Source organism: Serinus canaria, chromosome 28 (assembly GCF_022539315.1).
Source record: "Serinus canaria isolate serCan28SL12 chromosome 28, serCan2020, whole genome shotgun sequence".
NCBI lineage: Eukaryota > Metazoa > Chordata > Aves > Passeriformes > Fringillidae > Serinus > Serinus canaria.
In genome coordinates, this window is record NC_066341.1 from 900034 (window position 1) to 910301 (window position 10268).

Below are 10268 nucleotides of genomic sequence, written 5' to 3' on the forward strand. Positions count from 1 at the left end.
CCTGGGTTGCTCCAAGCCCCCATCCAGCCTGGCCTTGGACAGTCCCAGGTATTCAGGGCCAGCCACAGCTTCTCTGGCAATTCCATTCCAGGGCCTCACCACCCTCACAGCCAAGAATTTTTTCCAGTATCCCATCTAAATCCTCCTTTAGATTAAAACCAACCCTCTTGTCCCACCACTACATGGAAAAAGTCACTTTCCTTCATTTTTAGATGAAGGGGGGATGTCGTGGCTGCGGGATCCAGCGTGGGATTGTTGGGGACGGGACCCTCACGTCCCCCTGTGAGCTGTGCAGGGACAGTCTGAGCCCCAGCAAACGTGGCACTGATGATCCCACATCCCAAGCAGGGGAGAGCCCCAAAGGGGGAGACAGGAGTGTCCCCCATCCCGCAGCACTCACTGATGTTCTCCAGGAGGAAGGGCAGTGCTCCAGAGGCGGCTCCCAGGGGGTTCCGGGCTGTCACGTTGAGCTCGTAGGGAGTGAGGGAAAACACCTGCAGGTCCCCGAAGGAGCAGCTCCGCGGGCCCGTGAGGGTGCACTCACCTGTGTCTGTGCCGTGCCTGGGGACACAGGGACAGCTGCCAAGGGCTGGGTGACACAGGGAGAGGCTTTGGGGACCCCCACTCACCTCCAGGTGGCCACAAAGTCGGTGTCCAGCAGGGGCTCGGGGCTCAGCCCCCAGGAGCAGTTCACAGCCTGGGGGTAGCTGGTGGCCCAGCACTCGATGGCCGGTGGCGGGGGTGGGTCTGGGACAGGGGACAGGGGACAGAGGTCACCCACTGCCAGCACCCCCAGGGACCCCCGGCCAGCAGCAGGGTCACAGCAGGGGTGGGGGGGCACTCACAGCCCAGCCGCAGGCAGATGGTGGCCCAGGTCTCTCCAGTGACAGGGTGGTGGCAGCTGTAGTGGCCCTCGTGGGCCAGGCTGGCGTTGGGCAGGGCCAGCCCGGGGGCTGGGGATGTGCCCAGGACAGTGTCCCCCCGGCGCCACTCGGCCGCACCCCCCGGGCACAGCAGCAGCACCTCAGTGCCCAGGGAGCCATGCTGAGGGGTGCAGGGGCCTGGGGGACACATGGGGACATGGCAGGGGCAGGGACACTGCATCAGGAAAGGTCTTGGCCTCCCTGGGCCCCCCAGTGCCATTCCCAGTGTCCCCAGACCCCCACCTCTGTCCCTGGTCCCCCCATGTCCCCAGATCCCCATACATCATCAATCCCTCCATGCCCATCTTCTGTACCCCAACGTCCCCAGTCCCTCCAGTGTCCCCACACTTCTCTCCATAGAGACCCTCTCATTGTCCCCTGTCCCCTCACTGTCCCAAATCCCCTCCATCCCTGCTCCCTCCATCTCCACCCCCAGTGCTCCCAGTCTGCCCAGTCCTGCTGGATCCCCAGATCCCCCCAGCCTCCATCCTACTCCCCCCAGTCCCCCCTACCTCTGTCCCTGTTGTCCCCATCCCCAGTGCTCCCTGCTGTGCCATTGTAGGGGACAGTGTAGGCAGGTGCCACCAAAGCCACGACCCAAAGCCACCTCATGGCAGGAGACTCAGCAGGGCTGCCCAGGCACCTGTGGGGACAGGCAGGACGGTCAAACCCCAGCACTGGGGACAGCTCAGACACCACATGTCCCCAAGGGGCCAGGGACATCACCCTGGAGCAACCCCACACTGCTGTGCCTCAGTTTCCCCCCCAGCCCTGCCACACACCCTGCAGAGGGATGGGTTCCAAAGGGGTCAGACCCTACAGCCAGGAAAGAGAAGGGGTGAAAATTCCCACTATTCCTATGGTTCCCCAGGGGGACGTGCAGCCATCCCTGCAGTCCCACACCTGGACTCAGGGGTTTGTCCCCACCTCCACCCAGGGCAGGACTGTCCCTCACAGAGACCCCCAAATCCCGGTCTGGGGGCGAGCTGAGCTCCCTGCTTTCCCCAAGCCCAGCACTACAAGGACAGGTCCTGCCCTTGTCACCTCCCACCACAGCCATGGGCTGGCTCACCCCCAGAGGGGACACGCTCTGCTATCCCTGGATTTGGGGGTGCCCCAAACCCGGCGCTGTGGGGTCACCCCAGACCTCCAACACCCCCTGCTCTGCCCGTGGGGACCCCAGTGCCCCAAACTCTCACCGCAGCAGGGCCAGCTGGGACTGCAGTGTTCCTGCCGGATCCCGGCGCTTCCCAGCCCATTTCCTCGCAGGAAGTGCCGTTCCCGTGGGGACGGAGCCGCTTCCCAGCGTGCTGCCACCCACACCCCGCGCCCCTGGGAGAGGGATCCAGCCCTGGCCAAGAGGGTTCCCACCTCTCCTCTGCCACCACTCCCTTCCTTCATGGTCACCATTCCCCTCAAGGGATGGCAGGGCTGGAGATGCTGGCACCAATCCCCTTCTATGCCCAGGTCCCCACAGCCCCCTGTGCCCACCCTGGTGCCCCCAGAGAGGAGCCACCCCATTAGTGTGACTATAAATAACTTTATTGCTGCTGTGCTGGGGGTGGGCTGGGTGCCCGGACAAGCAAAGGAACACACAGGGTGCTGTGACAGACCTGTCCACCCGTCCCTGTGCCACCCGTGCTGGCAGGGGCTCATCTGCCCTGCTCCTGCAGCCGCTGCATCCTCAGGATCTGGCACAGGAGTCTCTGCACGTCCTCGTCCATGTGGCCCTGGGGTGGAGGGGACATTGGTGGGCACATTGGACTGGGGACATCAGGGAGGCTCCGTGCATGTCCCTGGGCTGGCACCCGGCTCACCCCTCTGTTGCCTCCTGTGGATGGCCCAGCCCCCACCCCAGTGTCCCCAGCTGTCCCCAGCTCACCTGCACAGCATAGAGCAGGTGGCTCCGGTAGAGTGTCACCACCTTGCTGTGCCTCGTCTCTGTCTCCTGCAGCACAGGGAGGGGGTTTGGCCACCGGGCTGGGGGCTCGGGGGAGCCCCGAACCCCCCAGGTGACCCACCTCCAGCTTCTCCTCCAGCACCCGGATCCGCGCCTGGAGCGCGGCCGTGTTGGGTGGGGATTGGGGGGGCTCCCCTGACTCAGGGAGGGCGTTCAGGGCTTCCTTCAGCCTGAAAACCTCTTTGGAGAGCTCCGTGATCTGCAGGGGCACAGGGGTTACAGGTTACCCAGAGAAGCTGTGGCTGCCCCATCCCTGGCAGCGTCCAAGGCCAGGCTGGACAGGACTTGGAGCACCCTGGGGTAGTGGCAGGTGTCCTTGCCCATGGCAGGCGGTGGAATGGGATGAGCTTTAAGGTCCCTTCCAACGCAGTCACCTTCAGTGACTCCAGGTGTACAAAGCCACCATTCCCATCCGAGCAGCCCCTCATGATTTCCCATCCCCTACCTTCCTGTCCCTCTCCCTGACCAGCCGTGCTGCGTCCTCGGCGTGTCCGTGGAGCTCCCGCAGCCGCCGCGCCTCGTCCTGGGCCTGCTCCAGCTGCTTCTGCGCGGCACCCAGCCTGTCCTCGGCCGCCTGCCTCTCGCTCTTCATGAACAGCGCCTGCCGCTGCACGCGGAACACCTCCTCGCACGTCTTCTCGTGCCGCCGCTCCAGCTCCCGCAGCCGCTGCGCCAGCGCCGCCGCCTCCGCCCGCAGCCCGGCCTCGGCCGCCTCGTGCTGCGCCCGCGGCACGGCCGCCGCCAGCTCCGCCTGCAGCCGGGCGGCCTCGCGGGCCTTGGTGTCGGCCGTGGCCTCCAGCTGTGCCAGGCGCTCCCGCAGGGCCCGCGTCTGCTCCTGCAGCGCCGCTGTGCCTCGGGCGTGCTCTTCCCGGGGCACCCAGCCCTCGGCCCGCGCCCGCTGCGGCCACGCCGGGGCCTCCTCCTCGTGCTGCCGCAGCCGATCCCTCAGCGCGCCCAGCTCGGCCTCCCTGCGCGCCAGCGCGGCCCGGAGCTCTGCCAGCTGCGCCTCGGCCTGCGCCTGCTGCCGCGCCGGCTCCGGAGCTCTCGGTGTGTCCCGCGGCCTCGCCTCCAGCTCCCGCCGCAGCGCCTCCGCCTCAGCCTCGGCGCGCCCGCAGCGCTCCAGCAGCGCTTCCTTCTCCCGCGACGCCTCCTCCACAGAGGCTCCCGCCGAGGCCGCGGCCTCCGCAGCCTCCAGCCGGGCCTGCAGCTCCTTCAGCCGCCGCTCCCGCTCCTCCAGCTCGGTCTGTGCCCGCTTCAGGGCCGCCCGTGCCTCCGCCAGCTCAGCACCTGGCTCCCGCTCGCCGGAGGGTGAGGAGGAGGAGGATGTCTGCACCCCCAGCTCACCCAGCGCCGCCTTGCACTCGCCCCAGGCCCAGGCTGGCTCCTCGGTGGGACGTGGCCCCGCGGATCCCTCCGGGCTGGGCTCTGAGGCCACGCGCTGCCCGTCCCCTCCAGCCCGTGCCGTGGCCTCCCTGCCCTGCGCCCGCAGCCGCTCCAGCTCCCGCTGCAGAGCCTGGTACAGACTGGCGGGCACCATGTCCCCCGGGGCAGGGGGGCTGCTCTCGTCCCGCTCGTAGTTCTCCAGCACCTGCCGAGAGACCGTGAGGCCACCGTGGGCCAGGGGACAAGGAACAGAGGGACAGACAGACAGAGGGGGACGTGCCTGGATTTTCTCCCTCAGCTCCTTGTTCTGCACGGTCAGGGACTGCACCTGCCCCTGGAGCGTGGCCAGCAGTTCCTCGGCCGAGGGGCTCAGTGTCTTCTTGGAGAGCAGCATCTCTGCTCCTGCAGGGCACAGGGACCTGGGGCTGTGCCCACCTGTGCCCCCACTGCCCAGTGCTACCTCCCCAAGGTGTCATTGGGAGGCTGGCAAGACCTACCTGGGAACTCAAGTGGGTCTCCCTCCTCATCCTGCAGAGTCTCAATGTCATAGCTTGTGTTCTCCTTCTCATTCTGGGGTAGCAGGGTGGAGGTGACGCCTCTGTCCCCAGCCCTGGGCACTGCCAGCTGTGTCCCAGGCACTGCCAGCTATGTCCTGCCCACACCCACCTCCATCGAGGATAGGCGGCTCCGCAGAGCCTCCACCTCCTTGCCCAGCTTCTCCTTCTCCCCATCCCGTGTCACCAGCCGCTCCTGCAGCTCCTGGATCTGCAGGGCAGGACATGGAAATAGGGTCCCTTTGGCTCCTGGCAGAGTCCTGGTGGCATTCCCAGCACTGGGACCCCTTGGAGAGCTGAGGTCACCTCCAGGCTCTTCCCTGGCCTCACCTGTTTCTCCATGGAGCGCAGGGAGGCCTCATCCAGCTCTGCCCGCTGGCAGGACCCAGGGAGAGAACAGAGAGGGATGAGTGCTGTCCCCATCTCCCCTGTCCCCTCTGCTCCCTGGGGACATGGTGGCATGTCCCCAAGACCCTGCAGCCAGTACCTCCCGTCTCTGCTTCTCCTGCTGCTCCAAGCCCCGGATCTTCTGCAGGAACTGGGCCCTCTCCTGCCGCAGCCGCACGATCTCCTCATAGGCGTCCCGGTCCTCCTGCAGGGAATCACAGAAAGCATTGAGCCCAGCTTCCACTGAGGCACAGGAAACCCCAAAAATCCCACTGTGTGCCCGAGAGGGCTTTTTGGCACCAACCCCCCTATGAGGGGAGCCCTCACCGAGGTGTTTTGGGCTGCTCTGCACCTGCCAGGGCAGGTGAGGATCTGGGGACACATTTATCACCTGGCTGGGCGTGCCCAGGGGAGGCAGAGGGGCCTTCCTCTTCCTCGGAGTGCTGCTCTTCTCCCTGACAGATGACTGGCTGGGCGAAGACGTCTGTGGACACCCCAGGGCAGAGGGGACGTCACACCCACAGTGCCCTCCCTCCTTCCTGAGCCAGGGGACCCTCCAGGGACAGCCACCAGCCCCTCACCTGCGACGCCTGCTCAGTTGACTCCTCTTCTGTGCGGCAGAGCAAGAGGGAAGAGAAATTGGGGAGATTTAGGGGCTCAGAGCTCAGAGCAGAGGCACTTCAGCTGGGGACAGCACAAGCAAAGGCAGCCCCAAACACCCAGAAAAAGGGGACACATCCCCACAGCCTCTGCCAGCCCTGTCCAGCCGATGACACCCCCCCGTGATGGTGACAGGGAGCCCGGGGTGCCCTGCAGCCTCACCGCTGGCCCAGGAGCGGCGCTGGGCCGCCTCCTGCAGCAGGTGCTGGATGAGGGCATTGCCCGTGGCCAGCCCGTAGTGAGCAGCATCGTGGCCAGTGGCGTCCACCACGCCCACGCGGGCACCGGCGCTGACCAGCACCTCCACGGTGTCCACGCTGCCGCTCTCGCAGGCCAGCATCAGGGCTGTCCTGGGCACGGGGAGAGCACGGGTGAGGGGACAATCCCCGCGGCCGCTCCCGGCCCCCGGCGCCGCAGCCCCACCTGCCCTGCAGGTCCCGGCAGTTGACGGCGGCCCCGCGGTGCAGCAGGTACCGGCACAGCTCCGAGTGGCTCATCTTGGCAGCCAGGATCAGCGGCGTGGAGCCGTCCTGGGCACCGCAGGCAGGAGGGTGAGCAGAGGAGGCTCAGATCCTCCCATGGGGCAACCTGCTCCTGATATCACCCCAATTTCCACATCCCACCCCAATTTCCACGTCCCACCCCAATTTCCACCTCCCACCCCAATTTCCACATCCCACCCCAATTTCCATGTCCCACCCCAAGCTGTGCTGCGTTTCGGGACAGCCCCAGCCTGGCACAGCAGGACCAGGAGCAGAGGGACCTCACCTTGTCCTTGCTGTTCAAGGGAGCCTTGAAGTCACAGAGGATCTCGGAGCAGGAGATGCAGCCGCTGGCAGCTGTAGGCAAGGACAGAGGCTGAGCACTGCCCCCATGGGGACAAGAGCAGGACAGGGCTGGCACTGTCCCCACTCACCCGCCAGGTGCAGCGCCGTCCGGCCACTGCCATCAGCCACGTCAACGGGGCAGGAGGCCTGGGGGGAGAGCCTGGGTCATGGGAGGAGGGGGACAGAGGGACAGATTGCTCGAGTGGCTCTGTGTCACAGTGAAGGACAGGGGACTGACGGACTCTGTGGTGTGGTGAAGAAGTGGGACAGACAGACAAACCCCTTCTGGCTCCACACTGTGGTGAAGGACAGGGGACAGACCCCTGTGGCTCCCTGTGCCAGGCAGCAGCACACAGAGCTGGGAACCACCATGCCAAGGCACTGGTGAGGGAAGGGGGTTCAAGGACAGGGAGGACATTCTGCTGGCACAGCACCTCCCTCCCTCCCTCTGTCCCTCCTCCCTCTCCCTGTACCTGCAGCAGTTTGCTGACACACTGAGGGTGCCCGTGCTTGGAGGCCAAGTGCAGGGCAGTGTAACCTGGGAAGGGACAAACAGGTCAGAGCACGGCCAGCAGGGCTGTGCCAGAGGGGACAGCTTGGGGACAGAGAGACAGGAACAAAGCAGGATCTGCTGGAACAGGGGGACACCACAGGAGCGTATCAGGCTCTTCTTGAGCTCCTTTAGGAAACTGGGACAATTTCAGCCCCCAGTTGTGGCCACCACCTCTGTCCCCTCAGCTTCAACACCTGGGGATGACCAGTGGCCCTGTGTGACCCATGGCATGAGGCAGGGGCATGTGGTGGCCATGTCCTCACCCGAGCTGTCCTTGGTCATGGCATCCACGCCATGGGCCAGCATTGCTTCCAGGCAGTCCACGTTGCCCCGCGTGGCAGCCAGGTGGAACCTGCAGCGAGACCAGGGGCTATGGGACTCGTGTCCCCTGTCCCCAGCTGTGTCCCCAGGGCAGGGCCTGGCACTCACGCGGATTTGCCCTCCGAGTCCAGCTTGGTGGGCACCAGGCCCTTGCGGAGCAGGAGCGACGTGACCCGCCCGGCATCGTTGTAGTCCACAGCCTGCAGCAGCTTCTCGTCGTTCTTGGTCCAGTCCTGGCTCTGCAACAGAGCCCAGAGGAGGCTGTGACAGTGTCAGGTGTGCCAGTGCTGTCCCCAGGGCGGGCAGGGCTGGGCTGGCCTGGCTGCCCTTGTCCCCAGCCCTGCTGTGCTCCACCCAGCCCTGTCCCTGGGGGTGGCTGTGTCTGTGCCCCTCTCCTGGGAGCTCACCCCTGGGTATGGAGAGTTCATGGATTGGGATGAAAATCCCCTCCAGCCCCCCCCCACTCTGCAGCTCACAGAGCAGGGGATTTACAGACACAGCCTAGTTTAGCTGTGCCAGGCTGGGATTTGGAAGTGAGCCCAACTGCCCCGGGGTTTGCCCCTGCCACCCTGAAATCCCACGACTAAACCCAGCCAGCACCCATGGGAGCCCCAACCCTGCCCATTCTCCCCTGATCCCGTTCCCAGCCCTGCTTTGCTCCCGGAGGAGGGAGGGATCAAACCAGGGCGAGCACAGCTGGCGGCGAGAGCAGATCGCCGGGGATGCTCCAGCCTCCCGGGATAAGGGGGCACAGCGCGGTGCCCCCCGAAACAGGACCGCGGCCCGTTGGGATTTGCTCTCCCGGTGCTCCCGCACATTCCTGTCCCGAAGGAGCGACCCGCAGCAGGACCAGGACAGGGACTGCAAGTCCTGGGTTCACCCCGCAGCCCGTGACGACAAAGCGGCGCTGGCTGCGCTCGCGGCGGCAGGAAATGGATGTCACCTTTCGGGAGCCGCTGGCACCTGTCCCAAACCCGCCTGTGCCCGCCGGGTGCCCCCCGAGCCCCTCCAGCCCAGCGGGACCAGGGACAGGGAACAAACCAGTGTCCCAGGGTTAATGGGCAAACTGGGAGGGTGGTGCCCGCTCCCCCCACTCCCTGGTCAGGCAAGGACAAAGCGGGATGGGGAGGACCCGGGAGAACCCCGGGATGGGGATGGGGATGGGGGGTGCAGGTGGGGCGGGGGGAACGCGGCTCAGCCCGCAGGACGCGACCGGAGGGGAGCCGGGAGGGGACCGGGACGTACCGCGAAGGAGGCGGCGGCACAAAAGCAGATCTGCTTCATGGTGCTGAGCAGGAGGCGGCGGGAGGACGCCATGCGCCCCCCGCCTCCCGCCCCGGCCAGCACGGGCACCCCCGAGCCCGGAGCGCTCCGGCATCGCCGCCCGGGCGGGGGCCGGGGCTGCGGCAGTGGGAGCCGGACCCGCCTCCTCCACCCCCGGCCCTCCCTCCTTCCCTCCCTCCTCAGCGCATCCCTGCATCCCTGCATCCCGCCACGGAGCGGGGAGCAGCTCCCAGGCAGGGCCCGGCATCCAAACTGGTCCCAGTTAAAGCGGGACAGTTACGAGGGGGCAGCTGTCTCACCTCGTGCTCAAAAGCCCCCCCAAACCAGGGCTCAGCATCCTCCCGGCCCCCGAGGAGGGGGATCCGGGACCCCCCCCCCCGTCCTGGGGCCAAGGGAGGGGTAGATTCCCCCTTCCTGCACCTCACGCCCCCCCCAACACCCCTCAGAGAGGAACCCCAAAATACAGAGGGTCCCCAGGCGCTATCCGGGCAGTCCCGATGGCAGCAGGACCTCCCGGTGGCAGAAGCCTCTCAGGGACGTTCCCAGGGCAGTGTGGGGAAACTGAGGCACGGAGCAGCCCGAGCAGGATGGTCCCCCAGACTCCAGGTGAGGAGCTTCAAGCTGTGTCCCCATGTCCCCAGCTGTGTCCCTCCCAGTGCACTGGGGACAGCGCTGTCCCCCTGTGCCCTCTGCGGCCCCGTGCCAGACTGCTGCTGAATAATTGAGGAGCATCGACAGGCTGGTTCCACGGGCTGTGGCAGCTGGCAAAGCGGCACTTGTCCCCAAGAAGGGGACAGGGAGGGGACCTGGCACCTGCTTCCCTGTCCTTTGCTCTGCCCCACTCCCAGCAATGGCTCTGGGAGCGCTGGGGGTGCACTGGGGGCTCGGATCCCACCAGCCAGGGTGGCAGTGCCAACCTCCATGGGGCTGCTGTCCCTGTTGTGAGTGACCACCCCGTGTCCCTGTGACACTGGGGGCATCCTGGGGGAAATCCCCAGGTCCTCATGTCCCAGTCAACATCCCAGGGCAGGTCCCTGTGTCCCCATGGAAATCCTGGAGAAGATCCCCGTGTCCCCACGGACATGCTGGGGCAGGTCACTGTGTCCCCATGTCCCCAGGGATGGCACTCACATCTGCCTTCTTGAACTTGGCCTTCAGGCTCTTCATGGTGGCTCAGCCTCAGCCCTGCGGCACCTGCTCGGGGGGGATGCCACTCTCCAGAGGCTCTGTCCCTGCCTGGGGACAGCCCAGCGGCCCCGATCCCGCCGCTCCCAGCCCGTCCTGGCGTTCCCAGCGCAGCGCCCGCAGCCGGAACCGGAGCCGGGGATTGTGTTACGGCCGCGGCTGCGGTTACAGCCCCGGGCAGCCGGGGGGGCCGGGCCGGGCTGTCTGGGGACAGGGGACATGGCCCGGGGG

General features: G+C 66.5%; 1 protein-coding gene across 1 annotated transcript; it reads right to left on the reverse strand.

The window, feature by feature from the left end:
• Window positions 1-1458: 1458 nt before the first annotated feature.
• Window positions 1459-10019, reverse strand: ANKRD24 (ankyrin repeat domain 24). The gene is made up of 21 exons (XM_050985937.1): window positions 9984-10019; window positions 8814-8969; window positions 7677-7807; window positions 7511-7599; window positions 7168-7232; window positions 6784-6841; window positions 6636-6706; window positions 6291-6397; window positions 6030-6217; window positions 5789-5817; window positions 5599-5691; window positions 5308-5412; window positions 5151-5195; window positions 4933-5031; window positions 4764-4836; window positions 3773-4668; window positions 3329-3715; window positions 2945-3082; window positions 2806-2871; window positions 2537-2653; window positions 1459-1566 (listed from the first exon to the last, which is right to left on the reverse strand). Exons 1-20 carry the CDS (start codon window positions 10017-10019, stop codon window positions 2576-2578), a joined length of 2910 nt encoding a protein of 969 aa, XP_050841894.1. The 3' UTR covers window positions 1459-1566; window positions 2537-2575.
• Between the last annotated feature and the right edge of the window lie 249 nt (window positions 10020-10268).